Source organism: Callionymus lyra, chromosome 5, assembly GCF_982586985.1.
Source record: "Callionymus lyra chromosome 5, fCalLyr1.hap1.1, whole genome shotgun sequence".
Taxonomy (NCBI): Eukaryota; Metazoa; Chordata; class Actinopteri; order Syngnathiformes; family Callionymidae; genus Callionymus; species Callionymus lyra.
Genome location: NC_141822.1, coordinates 4,894,282 through 4,915,430, shown reverse-complemented (window position 1 = coordinate 4,915,430; position 21,149 = coordinate 4,894,282). Strand labels below are relative to the sequence as shown.

General features: G+C 37.5%; 1 protein-coding gene across 1 annotated transcript in view; it reads right to left on the bottom strand.

The window, feature by feature from the left end:
- loxhd1a (lipoxygenase homology PLAT domains 1a) overlaps positions 1 to 21,149 on the bottom strand; it is a 75,946-nt gene that overhangs the window by 38,153 nt on the left and 16,644 nt on the right. Inside the window, exons 8-24 of the mRNA XM_087792243.1 lie at positions 19,580 to 19,703; positions 19,252 to 19,502; positions 17,594 to 17,729; positions 16,586 to 16,746; positions 16,433 to 16,519; positions 14,536 to 14,671; positions 13,327 to 13,481; positions 13,101 to 13,261; positions 10,067 to 10,143; positions 9,789 to 9,985; positions 7,127 to 7,319; positions 6,907 to 7,067; positions 3,791 to 4,121; positions 3,581 to 3,732; positions 2,380 to 2,513; positions 1,056 to 1,204; positions 866 to 970 (exon numbers count right to left, since the gene is read on the bottom strand). Of these exons, the coding sequence (XP_087648369.1) occupies positions 866 to 970; positions 1,056 to 1,204; positions 2,380 to 2,513; positions 3,581 to 3,732; positions 3,791 to 4,121; positions 6,907 to 7,067; positions 7,127 to 7,319; positions 9,789 to 9,985; positions 10,067 to 10,143; positions 13,101 to 13,261; positions 13,327 to 13,481; positions 14,536 to 14,671; positions 16,433 to 16,519; positions 16,586 to 16,746; positions 17,594 to 17,729; positions 19,252 to 19,502; positions 19,580 to 19,703 (2,710 nt within the window). The remainder of the gene's footprint in view (positions 1 to 865; positions 971 to 1,055; positions 1,205 to 2,379; positions 2,514 to 3,580; positions 3,733 to 3,790; positions 4,122 to 6,906; positions 7,068 to 7,126; positions 7,320 to 9,788; positions 9,986 to 10,066; positions 10,144 to 13,100; positions 13,262 to 13,326; positions 13,482 to 14,535; positions 14,672 to 16,432; positions 16,520 to 16,585; positions 16,747 to 17,593; positions 17,730 to 19,251; positions 19,503 to 19,579; positions 19,704 to 21,149) is intronic.

The window sequence follows — 21,149 nt, the reverse complement described above, 5'->3', positions numbered from 1 at the left end:
TAAAATGTGAATCTTTAATACATAAAGTTTGTTAACTTTATCCAATTATTAAAAAATAAATGTTCTAAAATTCAATACTTTTGAGTTTGTAGTCTTTTAAATTCAGTGTAAAAATGGAAAGTTTGATCCTGTAGTTCGGTGCTCTGTTGCTCATGTCTGGTGTTCGGTGAACATTTAAGGACATCGTCGGGTCTCACAATAAAAAACAATTCAACATTAATAAAACATTACTAAATAAAGCACCGAACAAAATATAGAAGCAATATTACGCATGAATATCCATTCCCTTTTTTTAACTGCACTTTCAATAATATATATTTACGCTCGTATATCTTTAACGAGGCAAAACAATGATTATATTAGGTTTTAACTTACAGTTGTGTCCAAGAAAATAATTGTTAAAGTTTCTAGAGCAAATCCACGAAAGAAGTTCTTCCGGCTCCATTTAAAAAATAAAACGTTAAATTAATTTTTGCTCTGATACTGCAGGAGGTCGTTTTGGCGAAAGACTTTTATTTTGAAGACCATTATTAATGTTCGATCTGACGGATGTTACCTTGAGGTCATGTGACTTCATGGATGTTTTCCTGAGAACTTATATTTTTTTCCCCAAGATCTGATAATTATTTCCTGAGAGCCGACCATGTCCTCAAATATTATACAAATATACAAATATTGAATTAAGAATTTTTTATTTTATTATTATTCGAAATAAAAATATCAAACTCCATTTGTGACTAAAAAAAATATATATATATATTTTATATTAAATAATTTAAAAACTATCGTAAGCCTTCAATACACACACGGTTGAATAAAGTAATTAAATAAAGAAAAGTGTGTTTCAATGGATGGTTACTCTCACCTGTGTCGTCTGTGCTGCCGTAGAGGATCATGAAGACGTTGGCGTCCGTCCCGGCGTATTTCTTATCTCCGGTTCTGATCCTGACCGTGTACGTGGTGGACATCGCTGCGGACACGTACTTCGTTTAAAGTCTTAACTTAAAGTACATTCAATAATACTTCTCTTGTGCTTCTTCTCGTGCTCGACTCACCCTTCTGCTCCAGACCCAACGTGGCTTCAGAGTCTTCGTCGTCGTCGTCGCCCTTCTTCATGAACGCCTCGTCCACCGGCACCAGCTCTCGGGCCAGTTGACCGTCGTCCTCGTCGATGGCCAGCCAGCGTTTGCAGGGAAAGAAGTATCTGAACGTGAAGGAGACAGTAAAGTGATGCTACAGCAGTACTTACAAGTAACATGTACTTCCTCAATCAAACATATTAACATAAATATTAACATTTTGTTTCCTCTATAGCAGGAGTTGCCAACTTTATATACACTTTATAATGCTTGATAATATACATTATTATTGGCATATAATATACATTATTAAAATGTACATAATATAGAAAGACTGCTACGAGCGGCCATAAAGTAAAAAGAAAAAAGGTAACAGAGGTGCCAGAAACAAATTGTTAATATTTTAGAGTTTTTAATGTGTTCCTGAAAAACGTAGCTTTGTTTCAAAGTGTGTACTTTTTTTTTTAAATTAAATTGTAATTTTTTTTAAGAGTATGTCATTTTATTTCAGTTTTGAAATTTGCTCCATAAAATTTTCAATTTGTTTCAAAGATTGACATTTTTTTCATAAAATTATAACTTGTTTTAAAGTTTGAAAATTTGTTTTGGATAATTGTAATTTTGTTTCAAATGTTGTACCTTTTTTCATGAAATTGTCATTTTGTTTGAAATGTGTTTCTGAAAATTGTAAATTTTTTCGGAAATCATAACTTTGTTTCAAAGTTTGTAAAATTGTTTTAGAAAACTGTAATTTTGTTTCAAATTTTGTATCTTTTTTTCATGAAATTCTAATTTTGTTTCAGCATTTGTGAATTTTAATTTTCACTTCTGGGTCACCGGTGGGGTTCGGTACCTCCAACAAGGTTAAAAACCACTGACCTAAGATCCTTTATACCCACAAAACACGTGACCTTTCTCCATATAATATCTTCATTTTATCATATTTTTTTTACTTTTAGGGACTAGACTTTCTCAAAAAAGAAGAGAAGATTAAAAAACACTTGTAATGCATTGAATCAGTTTTAATAAAACCAATCATTTATTCATTATATCACATACTGGAAATTTAAAGTGGAAGTTTTTAACTTGTACTATCTTGAATGTTTTCACTTCAAACAACAACAAAACTATCGTTTTAGTTTTTGTTTTGCCTCAAATTTTTTGAAACATTGTTTCTCTGAACATTGTATGCAGTACCTCTAATGACCACAGAGCGGTGCCGAGTACAGGCTTCTACTCAGATGAAGTTTTTAATGTCACGTGATTATTTCGTAACACAACAAACACCATCCAGACTCACGTGGACTCGTCCTTGTTGTCCACGATCTCCACTCGGTCCAGGAACCAGCCGGCGCTGGCCTGACCGTTGTCATGACGAATCCTCAGCTTCTTCAGCGTCCCAAGGTCGATGGCTGTGACCGTGAAGACGTCCTCCTGAGTCAGAGAGGCAACGTCCAGAGGTCAACAAAGGTCAACAGAGGTCAACAGAGGTCAAGGATTGATGCCTAAGAACATCTTTTAAATACTCAACGGTTTTTATGGGAATAACATTTAACATAAAGTGAGTAACAGTGAGTATAGTTGTAATTTATCAAGGTATATGTACTTGTAACGTTCTAAAAATCTACTAACTTGATACTTCTTTGGACTAAATTGAAATATTTTAAGTTTACAGGAGTATGGCTTATTATTATTTAAAGTTTAAAAAATAATTCCAAATATTTTTATATTGACTTAAATATTCTAATGTGCAATAAATAATCACAAAAGTACAATAACAAATACCTTATAGTCAAATGTATAGAGAGAATAGTATATAGTAAATAAGTATGAAACAAATGGCTCTTTGGCTGCCAAATATATATATATATATACTGTATATATACATATATATATATATATATATATATATATATATATACTGTATATATATATATATATATATATATATTTAATATACATTTCAAATATAAAAACTTGATTTTCAGGACACATGGAAAACCTAGCGAAGAATCAGAATTATATGAAATCAAGTTTATTTAACACATTAATACACGAAGATAACTGGATGTACACATATATTGTACTTCAGGTTCACTATTTCTTAGCATTTCAAGCAGAATTCACAGATATTTCCAGGAATTTAACGTAACATTCTGGAGATGAAATCTTGTTGACCATATCCACACCCACACTGCTGTGATTGGTCAAGCACAGAGGTTTGTCACCGCGCGTCATCCATCCCGCAATTCACCACCTCCAAGGGACTCGTTGTATAAACAAAACGAGATTACAGCTGGAGGAGGAGTGAAGCCATTATTACGTCATAATAGACTCTCGTAACCTCTCGTTCGTCCAGATTTCAGAGCAACTTTATAAAGTAATGAGTGTAAAACATGGTCATGATGAGAAGTTACTGCATCTTGAAGAGGAAGATTCAGCATTTACTAGTTTCACTAGTTTTCCAGGAGGTTCCAGGACGTGTTGTAAGGAACGTTTACCTGTCCTTTCTCAAACTTGTTCAGGTTGTTGGACTTCCTGAGCCGTCGCTCGCCGGTGTCTCCGACGTCTCCGTAGATGTTGATGTAAACGTTAGCATCGGTTCCGGCTCCGAACATGGTCCCGGTGAACACGTGGACCTCGTAGGAGTTCTCTACAGGACGAGAAGATACGTTGATCCTCCAGGAGTCCTGGGAGAGTCTGGCTCTCACCTTCCAAGTCCTCGTTGTCGTCCGTCAGCAGCTCCACCACGATCTCTCCGTCCTCCTCGTCTCTGGCCAACCAGCGGCCGCACGGGAAGTGAAACGTCTCCACCACCTCCCGGAGCTCCTCCACGAACTCCACCTCCTCCTCCTCCTTCTTCTTCTTCTTCTTGTCCTTCTTCTTGTCCTTCTTGGGCTCCTCCTTCTTCACCTCCACCTGCACCAGGGCCATCTGCAGCCTCTTGAGGTCCAGGGTTTCCAGGAACCATCCGTCTCCGATGCCCCGGCCGTCGTGACCGATCCGGACCTTGTAGATCTTCCCGACGTCCTGGGCCTCGATCTGGGTGAGAAGAGGAAGTCGGTCGAGACTTTAGGACGTCAGTGTCATTAGAATATTAACTTAACTTTTCAAAATATTTCTTTATTTATTTTAAATCATTTGTTTAAACATTGAATTATTTTGTGGAATTAGACAGACAGACAGACAGACAGACAGACAGACTAGGAGACAGAAAGACAGACGGACAGACAGACAGACAGACAGACAGACAGACAGACAGACAGACAGACAGACAGACAGACAGACAGACCGACAGACCGACAGACTAAGAGACAGACTAAGAGACAGACAGACAGACAGACAGACTAAGAGACAGGCAGACAGACAGACAGACAGAAGGATGGACAGACAGACGGAGAGACAGACAGACGGACTAAGAGACAGACAGACAGACAGACAGACAGACAGACAGACAGACAGACAGAAGGATGGACAGACAGACGGAGAGACAGACAGACGGACTAAGAGACAGACAGACAGACAGACAGACTAAGAGACAGACTAAGAGACAGACAGACGGACTAAGAGACAGACTAAGAGACAGACTAAGAGACAGACAGACAGACTACGAGACAGACAGACAGACAGACAGACAGACAGAAGGATGGACAGACAGACGGAGAGACAGACAGACGGACTAAGAGACAGACAGACAGACAGACAGACAGACAGACAGACAGACAGACAGACAGACAGACCGACAGACCGACAGACTAAGAGACAGACAGACAGACTAAGAGACAGACTAAGAGACAGACAGACAGACAGACAGACTAAGAGACAGGCAGACAGACAGACAGACAGAAGGATGGACAGACAGACGGAGAGACAGACAGACGGACTAAGAGACAGACAGACAGACAGACAGACTAAGAGACAGACTAAGAGACAGACAGACGGACTAAGAGACAGACTAAGAGACAGACTAAGAGACAGACAGACAGACTACGAGACAGACAGACAGACAGACAGACAGACAGAAGGATGGACAGACAGACGGAGAGACAGACAGACGGACTAAGAGACAGACAGACAGACAGACAGACAGACAGACTAAGAGACAGACAGAGAGACAGACAGACAGACTAAGAGAGAGACAGACAGACAGACAGACAGACTAAGAGACAGACAGAGAGACAGACAGACAGACTAAGAGACAGGCAGACAGACAGACAGACAGAAGGATGGACAGACAGACGGAGAGACAGACAGACGGACTAAGAGACAGACAGACAGACAGACAGACAGACAGACAGACAGACAGACAGACAGAAGGATGGACAGACAGACGGAGAGACAGACAGACGGACTAAGAGACAGACAGACAGACAGACAGACTAAGAGACAGACTAAGAGACAGACAGACGGACTAAGAGACAGACTAAGAGACAGACTAAGAGACAGACAGACAGACTACGAGACAGACAGACAGACAGACAGACAGACAGAAGGATGGACAGACAGACGGAGAGACAGACAGACGGACTAAGAGACAGACAGACAGACAGACAGACAGACAGACAGACAGACAGACAGACAGACAGACCGACAGACCGACAGACTAAGAGACAGACAGACAGACTAAGAGACAGACTAAGAGACAGACAGACAGACAGACAGACTAAGAGACAGGCAGACAGACAGACAGACAGAAGGATGGACAGACAGACGGAGAGACAGACAGACGGACTAAGAGACAGACAGACAGACAGACAGACTAAGAGACAGACTAAGAGACAGACAGACGGACTAAGAGACAGACTAAGAGACAGACTAAGAGACAGACAGACAGACTACGAGACAGACAGACAGACAGACAGACAGACAGAAGGATGGACAGACAGACGGAGAGACAGACAGACGGACTAAGAGACAGACAGACAGACAGACAGACAGACAGACTAAGAGACAGACAGAGAGACAGACAGACAGACTAAGAGAGAGACAGACAGACAGACAGACAGACTAAGAGACAGACAGAGAGACAGACAGACAGACTAAGAGACAGACGGAGAGACAGACAGACAGACAGAGACAGACAGACAGACAGACAGACAGACTAAGAGACAGACTAAGAGACAGACAGACAGACTAAGAGACAGAAAGACAGACAGACAGACAGACAGACAGACAGACAGACAGACAGACAGACAGACGGACAGACAGAGTGCAAAAGATGACAAAGTGCAAATATAAAGAACAGATCAAAGGAAATAACTTCACTGATATACTTTTAACTAAATTGAATGTTTGCCATCAGGCTTGGAATATTAATTTATGCATTAAAAACTAAGGCAAAATACTCAGATTTGGTGTAAAATTTCAATGTAAAGAAAAGTTTGAAAGTCTTATTCCAATATATCAAAAATAAATCTTTGAAATTAAATAGCCTGTTTTTTACAAAAGTACTTCCAGACAGTACTCAATTTAAAAGGCTAGAAATTAAAAAATATTAAGTTCTAAACATTTTTTTTAATTATTGAAAGGAGAATATCCAACTGTATGTGTAAAAATGTTTTGAATTCATTAATATATTTTTATTTTTTTATTACTTTTTTTTTTTTTAAAACACAAAATTCAACCGTTTGATACACACATTTTTGAATTCAATTATTTAATTCTATTCAACAAATTAAAGCTTTCAATACAGAAGTTATTACATTTATTATATATAATTAAAAAATATATATATTTAAACAAAATAATCTTTCAATAAAACAATCAAGTGTCAATGTTTCAATCCAACAATATTGACACTGATTCACTTCCACAGTCGCTCTCAGACCTTGAAGATCTCGGTGGTTCCTCTCTCGAAGTTGTTGGATCGGCTCTTCAGAGTGAGGACTTCGGTCTTTCCTTCGTCGCCGTAGATCTGACAGAAGACGTTGGCGTTGGTTCCTCCGGCGCGAACGTCTCCGGTGACCACCGTCACCTCGTAGTTGATCACTGTGGACCCCCAGGATCAGAGGCGGCTCTGGAGCCAAGGACTCGCTGGTCGGACTTACGCTCCTCGATGTCCAGGACCTCGCTGGGGTAGATCTCCACCTCCACCTTCCCGTCGGCCTCGTCCTGGCTCAGCCAGCGGTGGCTCGGGAACATGTACTCCACGCCGTGGACCGGCACCGAGATCTGGACGCTGTCCAGGAACCAGCCGGCTCGCAGACCCTCGTTGGTGTGACCGATGAGGAGCCTGTTGATCTGGAACGTCGAGGGTCACAGTCAGTGGAAGAGACTGAAGTATGGAAGCTCATCTGAAAACACATTGTGTTTCTGGAGATGAAATCTTGTTGACCATAACCACGCCCACTCTGCTGTGATTGGTCAAACAAGGAGGTTTGTCGGCACGCGTCATCGATCCCGGAAGTCTCCACCTCCAAGGGACTCGTTGTATAAACAAAGCGTGATTATAACTGGAGGAGGAGTGAAGCCATTATTACGTCATAATGGACTCTCGTAACCTCTCGTTCGTCCTTCAAGGGACTCATTGTATAAACAAAGCGTGATTATAACTGGAGGAGTGAAGCCATTATTACGTCATAATGGACTCTCGTAACCTCTCGTTCGTCCTTCAAGGGACTCGTTGTATAAACAAAGCGTGATTATAACTGGAGGAGTGAAGCCATTGTTACTTCATAATGGACTCTCGTAACCTCTCGTTGGTCCTTCAAGGGACTCATTGTATAAACAAAGCGTGATTATAACTGGAGGAGGAGTGAAGCCATTATTACGTCATAATGGACTCTCGCAACCTCTCGTTCGTCCTTCAAGGGACTCATTGTATAAACAAAGCGTGATTATAACTGGAGGAGTGAAGCCATTATTACGTCATAATGGACTCTCGTAACCTCTCGTTCGTCCTTCAAGGGACTCATTGTATAAACAAAGCGTGATTATAACTGGAGGAGTGAAGCCATTATTACGTCATAATGGACTCTCGTAACCTCTCGTTCGTCCTTCAAGGGACTCATTGTATAAACAAAGCGTGATTATAACTGGAGGAGTGAAGCCATTGTTACGTCATAATGGACTCTCGTAACCTCTCGTTGGTCCTTCAAGGGACTCATTGTATAAACAAAGCGTGATTATAACTGGAGGAGGAGTGAAGCCATTATTACGTCATAATGGACTCTCGTAACCTCTCGTTCGTCCTTCAAGGGACTCATTGTATAAACAAAGCGTGATTATAACTGGAGGAGTGAAGCCATTATTACGTCATAATGGACTCTCGTAACCTCTTGTTCGTCCTTCAAGGGACTCATTGTATAAACAAAGCGTGATTATAACTGGAGGAGTGAAGCCATTATTACGTCATAATGGACTCTCGTAACCTCTCGTTCGTCCTTCAAGGGACTCATTGTATAAACAAAGCGTGATTATAACTGGAGGAGGAGTGAAGCCATTATTACGTCATAATGGACTCTCGTAACCTCTCGTTCGTCCTTCAAGGGACTCATTGTATAAACAAAGCGTGATTATAACTGGAGGAGTGAAGCCATTATTACGTCATAATGGACTCTCGTAACCTCTCGTTCGTCCTTCAAGGGACTCATTGTATAAACAAAGCGTGATTATAACTGGAGGAGGAGTGAAGCCATTATTACGTCATAATGGACTCTCGTAACCTCTCGTTCGTCCAGATTTCAGAGCAACTTTATAAAGTATTAAGTGTAAAACATTAGGTAGAACTTTATTGATTGACAAAAAAATTGTTGTTTTTTTCCAATTAGACACAGCAATACAGCAATTATTCATAAAAATAAAAATAAGAACAAGATAAAAATAAAAATAAAGATAAGAACAAGGTCATGATGAGGAACTTACTGCGTCTTGAAGAACATTCACTACATGTCAGGAGAGTTTTTACAGCAGTCGCCCTCTAAGCATTTAATAATGTTTTTTTATTGTATAACTTAATGCAAATTCAGCCATTTTTAAAATGAAAGGTTGATTTTTTTCTGACTACTTGAAAAAGCATTTTGAATAGATTTTCATTATATATATTTTTTTATTTTACACAAACTTTGATTTTCTCATTACAATAATTCATAATTACATTTTCTAAATTCAATATTTTTTAATTTCAACCATTTATTTTAAATAATTATTAAATAAATAAATAAATAATTTCAATATAAATGTATAATTGAGCCATCAGACAAAACTAGACGAGCACCGAGCTACTTGATCCAACTTTCAACCAATCACGTGACGCACAGATGATCACATGACAACGTTAAGCGTTTACATTATATTTCAAAGCAACGATAAGATTTTCACAATTTAAAAAGTTAAAAAATTTAAACGTGTAGTTTTACAGCTTCAAGGGAATATAAAGGTTAAGAGTCAGTGTCTCGATTGGATCGGTCTGGTAAGATTTCACTATTATACTGACATTTTTTTATTGAATTTAAAAGGCTACGTATGAAAAAATATGGAGGTTATAAAAAATATTTTTGAAAATTTGGAACAAGAAGATCAAACTCTATGTGTAATAAAAAACATTTTGAAAATATTTAATTTGAATAAATGATAAAAACCTACAAAAATAAAAATGATTAAATTAAATTATTTAAAAAAAATGTCAATAAAATGATAAGTTTCAACATTTGAAATGTGTAATTCCTTCAACATTGTTTTGACTCTGATAGACTTTTAAAAAACACTTGCTTTCCCGATGTCCCCGGTCTCGATGGTGAAGACGTCGGTGCGCCCCGTCTCGAAGTAGTTCCTGAGGTCGTTGTCGGACACGGCCAGGATCATCTTGCTGGTGTCGCTCTTCTCGCCGTACAGCTTCACGAACACCTTGGAGTCGGAGCTGGCGCCGTTCACGCTGCCCGTCTTGATGGCGATGTGGTAGCTGACGTCTGCCAGACCAGCGGGACGCGTTTACTTTTACGGGTCGTGTCGTTTTTTTATGTATGTACTTACAAAGTACCAGCACTCACTGAAGAGTCGCAGTCCGTCTCCGGCCGGAACCAACTCTCGCACGATCTGACCGTCGTCCTCGTTACGATCCAACCACCTGCAGGACGACGAGTCACACGACATGTTCAAAGTCCTGTTTGATTTCTTCTCGATGAACAGTTTCTACAACGTTTAAAAACATACAAATAGAAGTTTTCTCAATAAAGGCTTGGTCACCTGAAAAAAAAACACATCTTTAATAAAAACATTTTATTAAAACCAAAATATAGAAACACATAGATGGGAAAAAACAGTATGTATAATTGACCCTTTTTTCATGGAAACTGTTTTCTTTGATTCAATTTGCTTTTTTATTGAACTTGTTAAAAGTACTACAAGTGATTTTCTTTTGGATTCAAGTGAAAAAAAAGGTTTAAATAGTAATTAATGTTTTTTTTATTTTTATTATTGAAATCAAAAACGTTTTTTTTATTGGAGTGAAATACATTTTGAAGTGTTTTTCATTGACATGTTGGAACCAAAATATCTTTTAATGATGAAATACATTTTAAAGTATTTTATCTAACTATTATGTTAAAGTGACAAAAGTATATTCACCTATTTTATAACTGAAGCAACTTTTATTTGATTCAAAATATTGTATTGTTTTCAGTAGGGATGCACCATATTGGAAATATGTGCGATATTTGGAAGATATCAGTATTAATACAATATTTTTTTCTTTCACCTAAAAATGTGACCGTTCGCACACGGCAGTCACGCAAAGGGAAACTGCGAAACTGAGCGACATCAGAGAGGAGCCGCCGGCGCGTCGTGACATCACCAAATCAATAATAAATCCTTGTACACGCACACATAACCCTTTATAAATGACACTAACAACTTAGCTCGTTAGCATACGGTGAAGACGCACACATAACACTTTATAAATGACGCTAACAACTTAGCTCGTTAGCATACGGTGAAGACGCACACATAACACTTTATAAATGACGCTAACAACTTAGCTCGTTAGCATACGGTGAAGACGGACACATAACACTTTATAAATGACGCTAACAACTTAGCTCGTTAGCATACGGTGAAGACGGACAGGTTTGTTTGGAAGTTCACGATCTTCTAAGAAAACAACTGAGACGAGATGAAAAGTTCTTACAATATGTTGCTTTAACAAAGGAGGTTGAAAGAGACGAGTGACTGGATCACTAGTGTTTGACTAGATCAGAAGTTAGTATTACTTCTGTGTATATACTGAGCCAAGACGCGCCGCACAGTTCACAGACGGACGGAGACGTAAACAACAACGAGACATAGAAGTACAAATTGACAACTTTACAGAACGTGACACTGATTGGTCGAAGTGCTCGTTTAAGAAATGCTTGATTTATACAACAAAAAATGATAAATTATCACATGTTTTCCATATGTATATCACACGTGCCAATATCGCGATATTTAAATTTTTTCAATATATCGTGCAGCCTTCGTTTTCAGTAACTTTTTATTCAATGGAAGGTATTATTAGTTGAATCCCACAGAACAGGATCTGCCTCACGTTCTCTTGGAGAAAACGCTGTAACTTCACACCACAGACTTGTGGTCGAGCTCCGGTTACTGGAGAACGTTCACCTCTTAACACTTAGTGCCCATTTGTCGGAGAAACTCACCCGTCAGCCGAGCAAACACTCAGAGGCTCGCGGAGGAGAAACGTCCTCGACCGAGAGGAGACTTTAGAAAGAATCTAACCTTAGCCCGGCTTTATGGACTGAATAAAACATCAACCATTTGCTGCTATTTTTACATGTTTGGACAAAGTTATTCTTCCAGGAATGGATGTAAAAAAATATACATATTTCGTTTTGTTTAGAGAAATGTTGATGTATTTTTAAAATATGTGTGTATTTGGTTTGTCATTTAGTCTAATTTTCTTTTAAACTATTATTTATTATATTATTATTCATTTTAAAACAGTTAAAGGACAATTAATAGGTTCCATATATAAGTGTATGCGTGTCATCAGATGATTAGATGGCATTCAATTTTAAATTTAATTGAAATGTGTTTTTATTTAACACTTAAATTAGATAATTTGTGTTTTAAACTGTACATTTTGAATTGCTTTTAAATAATTGAATTAAAATAAAATAATATTTTCTAAATGAATTACAATAAAATGACACATAGGGTCTGATATTAGTATAATTAACAAATAAATGTTTTAAATTCAGTATTTTTTAATCCATAGTTTTTGAATTCAATATAAAATAGTTGGTTTAATAGCTACACTGTGATTGGCTGAAGGTTCGATCAAGAATCTTAATAATATTTTAGGTTAAAACATTGAATTAAAAACCTTGATTTGTTGAATTGTTGGAATTAAAATAAAATTCATTCATTTTGAAAATATTAATTTTTTAATTCAATGAATATAAGAAACAAATCTTTATTGGAATATTGTTGCTTTTTAAACATTGGATTATTGACTCGGTTTAATTTGTTTTATTGAATTCTATCAATTCTATATTGAAGTGTTATTTTAAAAAAAATAATGGAATTAAAGAAAAAAAATCTAAATTAATTAAATCAAAACTTCTCACGATCATTTTCAAAATCCAGAGAAATTTTTTAAACTTCTCTAGTTCTTTTTCAACTTTTCAAGGTTCTGGCATTCGGGTCACCTTGACCCTGAGATAACACAAGGGTTCAAAATAAAATCATTATTATTTTCTACATATAAAGTTTGAGATTCTTATTATAATAATACAAAAATACATTTTCTAAATTCAATCCATTTCGACATATAGTCTTTTAAATTCAATATAAAAATGTTGTTATAATAGTGACACCAGACATAACCAACAGAGCACCGAGCTACTATTGAATTTTCAGCCAATCATTGGACTCGCCGACGATCACATGACTGTATGATCAGGAAGTTCCCTTCAACCTTTCAATATAGAATCTAAATTTAAATCTAAATAGAAAAATACATTTAAAATGTTGAACTTTACTAACTTACCTTCATGTTCTGAAGACACTGATAAACTCGCTCACCTGTTACAGGGGAACTCGACGGCCAAACTCTCGGGCTGACCCTCCTCTCTGACCAACACTTTGTCCAGGAACCATCCACATCCTCCGCCGCGTCCGTCATGGCCGACACGGACCCGCCTCACCTGACCCAGAGTCACGGACTCGATGAGGAACTCGTCGTGCTGACGGGGAAACGAAGACGTGAAGAAGCAAAAACCTTCTTCTGTCGTGAATGGAAGTCGCTCACGTTGCCTTTCTCGAACTTGTTGACGTTGTTCTTGCTCATGATCATCAGGCGCTCGCCCGTGTCTCCGAGGTCGCCGATGACGTGCAGGAAGACGGTGGCGTCGGTGCCGCTGCCGCCCACGTTGCCGGTGCAGATGGTGACGCGGTACTTGATCACTGCGGGGTCGAGAGGTCAGACACACTGACAAAGTTAGAAACGATCTTGAGAAGATCACCCTTGTGTTAGCTCGGGGTCAAGGTGACCCGAGGGCCCTAAAACAAAGGCAACGTTCACCTTGACCCCGAGCTAACACAAGGGTTAAAAAAAAGGGCTTGATACGTTAAAACAGATCTTGAGAAGTTAAAAAAGATCTAAAGAAGTTAAAAAAGATCATGAGAAGTTAAAAAGATCTTAAGAAGATAAAAAAGATCTAAAGAAGTTAAAAAAGATCTAAAGAAGTTAAAAAAGATCTAAAGAAGTTAAAGAAGATCTTGAGAAGACTAAAAAGATCTAAAGAAGTTAAAAAAGATCTAAAGAAGTTAAAGAAGATCTTGAGAAGTTAAAAAAGATTTTCAGAAGTTAAAAAAAAGATCTTGAGAAGTTAAAAAAGATCTTGAGAAGTTAAAAAAGATCTTGAGAAGTTAAAGAAGATCTTAAGAAGTTAAAAAAGATCTTGAGAAGTTTAAAAAGATCTTGTGAAGTTAAAAAAGATCTTGAGAAGTTAAAAAAAGATCTTGAGAAGTTAAAAAAGATCTTGAGAAGTTAAAGAAGATCTTAAGAAGTTAAAAAAGATCTTGAGAAGTTAAAAAAAGATCTTGAGAAGTTAAAAAAGATCTAAAGAAGTAAATAAAGATCTTGAGAAGTTAAAAAAGATCTAAAGAAGTTAAAAAAAGATCTTGAGAAGTTTAAAAAGGTCTTGAGAAGTTAATAAAGATCTAAAGAAGTTAATAAAGATTTAAAGAAGTTAAAAAAGATCTTAAGAAGTTAATAAGTTAATTGTTTACTGCATTGAGTAAAAATGGATTTTAATTGATTTGAAATCATTTGTTTATTGTACTTTGGCTGTAGTTTTCTACTGAGGCTTCTGTCTGTTCGACGTGTAACACAGTCTGTGCTCAGATGTTCCATGTGTTCCATGTGTTCCATGTGTTCCATGTGTTCCATGTGTTCTATAACACTCTCCATGCAGGACCTTCTACAACGACACTTGTTACGAGGAGTGACTCTTACGTGGCAGAGGTTCTTCTATGAAGGCACTACAAGCTGGCATCTCTCTGACGATCTCGTTGTCGTCTTCATTGACGTCCAACCATCGGCCGCATTCGAAGGAATACTTTTCTAAAGTCAGAGTCTTGAGCAGGGTCAGCTGGAAACAGATGGACACACGTCACTTTAAATGATGTATGTATGATGTATATGACGATTGTACACACAAAGAAAAACACAAAGACACAAAAAACATCTTTAATTCACTGAAATAACCAAATCTGCTTGTGTTTCTTTCTCACTTCCTTTTTTCCCCCATATATTCAAGTGTCCTATGAGTATACTTATTTCAGACGTAAATTTAAGTAGTTTACTTGAAGTTTTGACATATTATACTTCCAAATATTAATACTGAAGTAAACTTATACTCAAGTATATTTTATGAAAAGCACAGTTTACTATTGTTTTTTCTTTGGGCAACTGTATTATTGAGGTGGTCCAGAAGTAAACTGTGCAAAGCATTATGGGAGAGGAAAGAGAAAACACACTTTTGGTGTTTACCGTTATTTACACATATTTTTTCTATTTCCAACTTTATTAATCTACGTGTGTACGATAATGTGCTGGAGTTTTGCTTTGTAGAAATAAATATGTGTTTTTTCATTTGCATTAACTTTATGTTTAAGACAAACACACAACTCTTCAATTTCTTTTTCAATCTATCAAGTTCTCGTGTCTTTCATGAGGGTTTGGCAGTTATTATAGGAAACATGTATTTGTGTCTTTGGCCTTTGATACTTGTTGTATGTGATGTGAGGGAAATAACATACTGTATGTACGTCCAAATAATGGCATCTAAAGGTGAGAAACTTTACCTGAATAGGTACTAGAAAAATGGAGGTACATTAGAGTAGAGAACAGTGTACTTTTAGTAAACTTTAAGTACACGTCTACAAAATAAACTATAGACTATGAGTGTTTACATAATACACTGGGAGTATAAAGTATATTTGTGTAAACTTAAAATATTCCAGTTTATTCCCCAAAAAATAATCTAATACGGTAAGTATTTTTCGGACTATAAGTCGCTCCGGAGTACAAGTCGCTCCAGCCATAAAAACATATATATGTCGCACTGGAGTATAAGTCGCATTTTTGGGGGAAATTTATTTGATAAAATCCAACACCAAGAACAGACATGTGATCTTGAAAGACAATTTAAAATAAAACTAGAGGCAACAACAGAATAATTGTACGTTACGTTACATGAAGTGAGAACCTGGTATGTTAACATAACATATGAAGAGTTATTCAGAGAACTATAGCATAAATAACTAACAAGTTTACCAAACCATCCGTGTAACTCCAAATAACTCTTCATCCTCGTGTCACTTTTAAACAACTAACTAACTCCGGAGGTAGAAGATGCTTCCTCTAATAAAGTTTTACCTTACCTTACCTTCTACGTGGAAATGATCAACACAGGCCTAGAGCGCCCTCTGGTGGTTTAGTGTGAAAATAACATGTGAAATGATATACCGCTAATAATGTGGTAATAATTTCACACATAAGTCGCTCCAGAGTATAATCTCACCCCCGGACAAACTATGACAAAAACTGACACTTATAGTCAGGAAAATACGGTACTATACATTTAGCACATATACCTAAGTGTACTTATTATACTTGTTTTAAGTTAACTTGATCAAATGAAATTAAAGTATGTGTTAATCGACCAGGGTTTGCTGGAACAAATGTAAAATAAACAAATTCGCTCCAATAAGAGAACGTTGACAGGATTCAGTCCATCCTTTGATTCTTCCTCCTATAAAATAAAAAGTACTGTGGAGAGACAGCATCGTTCCAGTCGAAGCTGAGAAGACGTGATTCGTTCGACGACAATTAAGACTCAGACTCTCACCTTCGCTAAATGCCATCCAGAAAACGGATTCCGCTTCTCGTGCCAGATCCTGACTTTGGTGGGTCGTCCGATGTCTGGCATCTCGACCTACACGAGACAAAACCTCTTGAGAACCAGAGGAACAACCTCGCGAAGAAGAAGAAGAAACCGAACTATGAACTTGTCCAGCTGCGCTTGTTCGAAACTGTCCGAGTTGTTTTCCAGTCGGATCTCGTCGGACTTTCCTCTCTCGCCATAGATCTGCAGGAACACCTGAGCGTCGGTTCCGGCCCCCTTGACGTCCGAGGTCCAGATCCACAGGGACCAGGGGAACTCTGGGCAGAGACGGAAGCAACAAACTTTATCTCTCTTTAGATGTTTAATGGGTTGACATAGTTCAAAGTTCGATTTAATATATCAAATTTAAGTAAGTAAGTAAGTAAAGTGAGTAAGTAATAGTTGTAGAGAGCTTTTCCAGACCAGGGTCACAAAGCGCTTAAACAATCAAAACAATACTCAATAAAGTATATACTTTAAAGGTCAAGGCCAAATCCATGAAGTCATTAACATTTTAACAAATCTTTAAATCTAGAATTATTTATATTTATATTCTTATTCAAGAATTTTATTCAATCTTTTTTTTTTTGCGTACTTTTGTTCATGTATTCTTGTTTTCCTCTGATGCTCCTGTAAACTAAAATCTTTTGACTATTTAAGTAAAAATCTATCCATCTATCTATTAAAGAAGGTAAAAGGTATGAATAAATGTTGATTTTAACATAATATAAACAGTAGTTTTTTGGTTCACTACAAAAAATATATCATTATGCTTTTGATTAGGAAAATATCCTTCTCAAAAATACACTGTAGTGTACTTGTGTTTAATATACATTTTGTTTTAAAATTTCTTTTTTTTAATGTTAGTTGTACATACATTTTTTGTTGGGTCCACTAGTGTGAATGTTCCTTCATAAAGACATTATGAATCTAAACTAAATCTTTTTAAAGATCCACAGGAACTCTAGTTAAGATTTATGTCATTTGTCTTTTTGTTCTTTTTATTGTCTTTTGTTCTTGTTCTTATGAATCTTATGAAACCGTCTGTGTTGCTGTCTGATCTATCCATCCATCCATCCATCCATCCGTCCATCCATCTAAATATTTTTGTAGATGTGGACCCACTTTTCTGTTTCCTCTGTCTGAGCGAGACCATCTCGTACAGCTCCCTCTCGATCAGTCCGTCGGCCTCGTCTTCATCGAGCCACATCTTACAAGGGAACGTCTGCTCCAGACCCGTGAAGGGACAGTAGATGATCACCTGCGAGAGTTTAATGTTGAGTTAAATACGCAGGTACTTCAGTGTCATCGCAATTTTGAATGTTTTAAAGCACAATTTTATGCAGTATTTATGGATTCAATTATTGATCTTTTTGTAGTTTAATATTATAATTCCAATAATTGAAAAAAAGATTTCCCTAAATTCAATATTTGTTCATTCACTGCCTGTTAAATTAAATATAAAAATCTTGCTATAATAGAGTCACCAGACAATACCAACAGAGCACCGAGCTCAAAGATCGAACTTTTCGGCCAATCATTCCACGAGCAGATGATCACGTGACCATTGTCTAGACTAATGTTCCGAATAGCAAACACTTTCTGTAAAAAATGTCATTCATTTTTTAAATATATTTTCTTATTTTTTATTAAATATTCAAAAAACTAATTTAACATTTTTACTAGGGCTGCACGATATTGGAAATATGTGAGATATTCGATATTGGTGTCTTGAATTGCGATATCAATATTAATGCAATGCAATATTTCCCTTTCGTTTATTTCCTCGCTTCGGTGTCGACATGATGGTAGAAAAATATCTCTTATAACGCTCAGTCTCGCGGGACTTGCATCGGTTTCCCGTCAAACTGAGCGACATCAGAGAGGAGCCGCCGGCGTGTCACGATATCACCAAATCAATAATAAATCCACCTCCTTGTACACGCACACGTAACACTTTATAAATGATGCTAACAACTTAGCTTGTTAGCATATGGTGAAGACGCACAAATAACACTTTATAAATGATGCTAACAACTTAGCTCGTTAGCATACGGTGAAGACGCACACCTAACACTTTATAAATGACGCTAACAACTTAGCTCGTTAGCATACGGTGAAGACGCACACATAACACTTTATAAATGACGCTAACAACTTAGCTCGTTAGCATACGGTGAAGACGGACAGGTTTGTTTGGAAGTTCACGATCTTATAAGAAAACAACTGAGACGAGATGAAAAGTTCTTACAATATGTTGCTTTAACAAAGGAGGTTGAAAGAGACGAGTGACTGGATCACTAGTGTTTGACTAGATCATAAGTTAGTATTACTTCACTGGATCACTAGTGTTTGACTAGATCATAAGTTAGTATTACTTCACTGGATATACTGAGCTAAGACAGCATAGCAACCGAGCCTAACAAGCTGCGCCGCACAGTTCACAGACGGACAGAGACGTAAACAACAACGAGACATAGAAGTACAAATTGACAACTTTACAGAACGTGACACTGATTGATCGAAGTGCACATTTAAGAAATGCTTGATTTATACAATAAAAAATGATAAATTATCGCACGTTTTCAATATGCATATCGCAGTATCAATATTTTTCCGATATATCTTTCTTTTAATGCAATTATTTAATAAAAACGAATTCAACCTTCAACATCCAAATTATTGAATTTAAAAGTCATTTAAATGTTTTAAAAAAACACAATTCAATAAAAATTAAATATTTAAGTTGATGTTAAATTCAACATGCTGATCCAACACAGCACCTTCTCGCAGTACCAGCCGGCACCGACGGCGGCGTTGTCGTGCCCGATGGTGACCCTGCTGAGCGGACTCATGAGCTCGCAGATCTCCACGTTGAAGATGTCGATGAGGCCTCGCTCGAAGGCTCCGCCCTCCAGGAAGATCTTGCCGCTGTTCTTCAGGCCCTTGCAGCCGTGCATGACGATGTGGATCTTGGAGTTGGTTCCGGCTCCTCGCACGTCTCCGGTCATCACTTGCACGTTGTACACGATCCCTTCACGGACGGACCCGTCGGTGGAAGTCTTGTTAGGTTAGGTAGACCTTTATTGTTATCGTGGGTCTGGGACTCACCCATGGGCTGCACGGAACCGACCAACACGTCTCTCTGGATCTTCCCGTCGCCTTCGTCCATCGCGAACCAACGATTCACTGGGAACTCATAGATTTCTTTGTTTCCCATGTCATCGATGACGACCTGGAGATGAAGATCCATCAACGTTTAAACTGAGGATTCAAGTTTAAAGTAACACTAAATATGCAACAAATATGAATTGATTGTATTTTATATAATTTTAATTATACTTTTCATCTGATATTAAAGCCATTTTTTCAATTTTATTTTTCATATTCACTTATAATAAAACTAGTGTGTGTGTTGTTGTGATGTGTGACTCTATTGTATCATCAGTGTGTGTGTTGTTGTGATGTGTGACTCTATTGTATCATCAGTGTGTGTGTTGTTGTGATGTGTGACTCTATTGTATCATCAGTGTGTGTGTTGTTGTGATGTGTGACTCTATTGTATCATCAGTGTGTGTGTTGTTGTGATGTGTGACTCTATTGTATCATCAGTGTGTGTGTGGTTGTGATGTGTGACTCTATTGTATCATCAGTGTGTGTGTTGTTGTGATGTGTGACTCTATTGTATCATCAGTGTGTGTGTTGTTGTGACGTGTGACTCTATTGTATCATCAGTGTGTGTGTTGTTGTGATGTGCGACTCTATTGTATCATCAGTGTATGTGTGTTGTGATGTGTGTCTCTGTTGTATCATCAGTGTGTGTGTGTTGTTGTGATGTGTGACTCTATTGTATCATCAGAGTGTGTTGTTGTGATGTGCGACTCTATTGTATCATCAGTGTGTGTGTGTTGTGATGTGTGAATCCATTGTATCATCAGTGTGTGTGTTGTTGTGATGTGTGACTCTATTGTATCATCAGTGTGTGTGTGTGTTGTTGTGATGTTTGACTCTATTGTATCATCAGTGTGTGTGTGTTGTTGTGATGTGTGACTCTATTGTATCATCAGAGTGTGTTGTTGTTGTGATGTGTGACTCTATTGTATCATCAGTGTATGTGTGTTGTGATGTGTGTCTCTGTTGTATCATCAGTGTGTGTGTGTTGTTGTGATGTGTGACTCTATTGTATCATCAGTGTATGTGTGTTGTGATGTGCGACTCTATTGTATCATCAGTGTATGTGTGTTGTGATGTGTGTCTCTGTTGTATCATCAGTGTGTGTGTTGTTGTGATGTGTGACTCTGTTGTATCATCAGTGTGTGTGTGTTGTTGTGATGTGTGACTCTATTGTATCATCAGTGTGTGTGTGTTGTTGTGATGTGTGACTCTATTGTATCATCAGAGTGTGTTGTTGTGATGTGCGACTCTATTGTATCATCAGTGTGTGTGTTGTTGTGATGTGTGACTCTTTTGTATCATCAGTGTGTGTGTTGTTGTCATGTGTGACTCTATTGTATCATCAGTGTGTGTGTTGTTGTCATGTGTGACTCTATTGTATCATCAGTGTGTGTTTGTACAAAACTCTCTTTTCATTGAAATATTGACATTAGAAAATGATCTTAAGCTCCGCCCACTGAAAACACTTTGTTGTTCTGGAGATTAAATCTTGTTTGGCAAAATTATT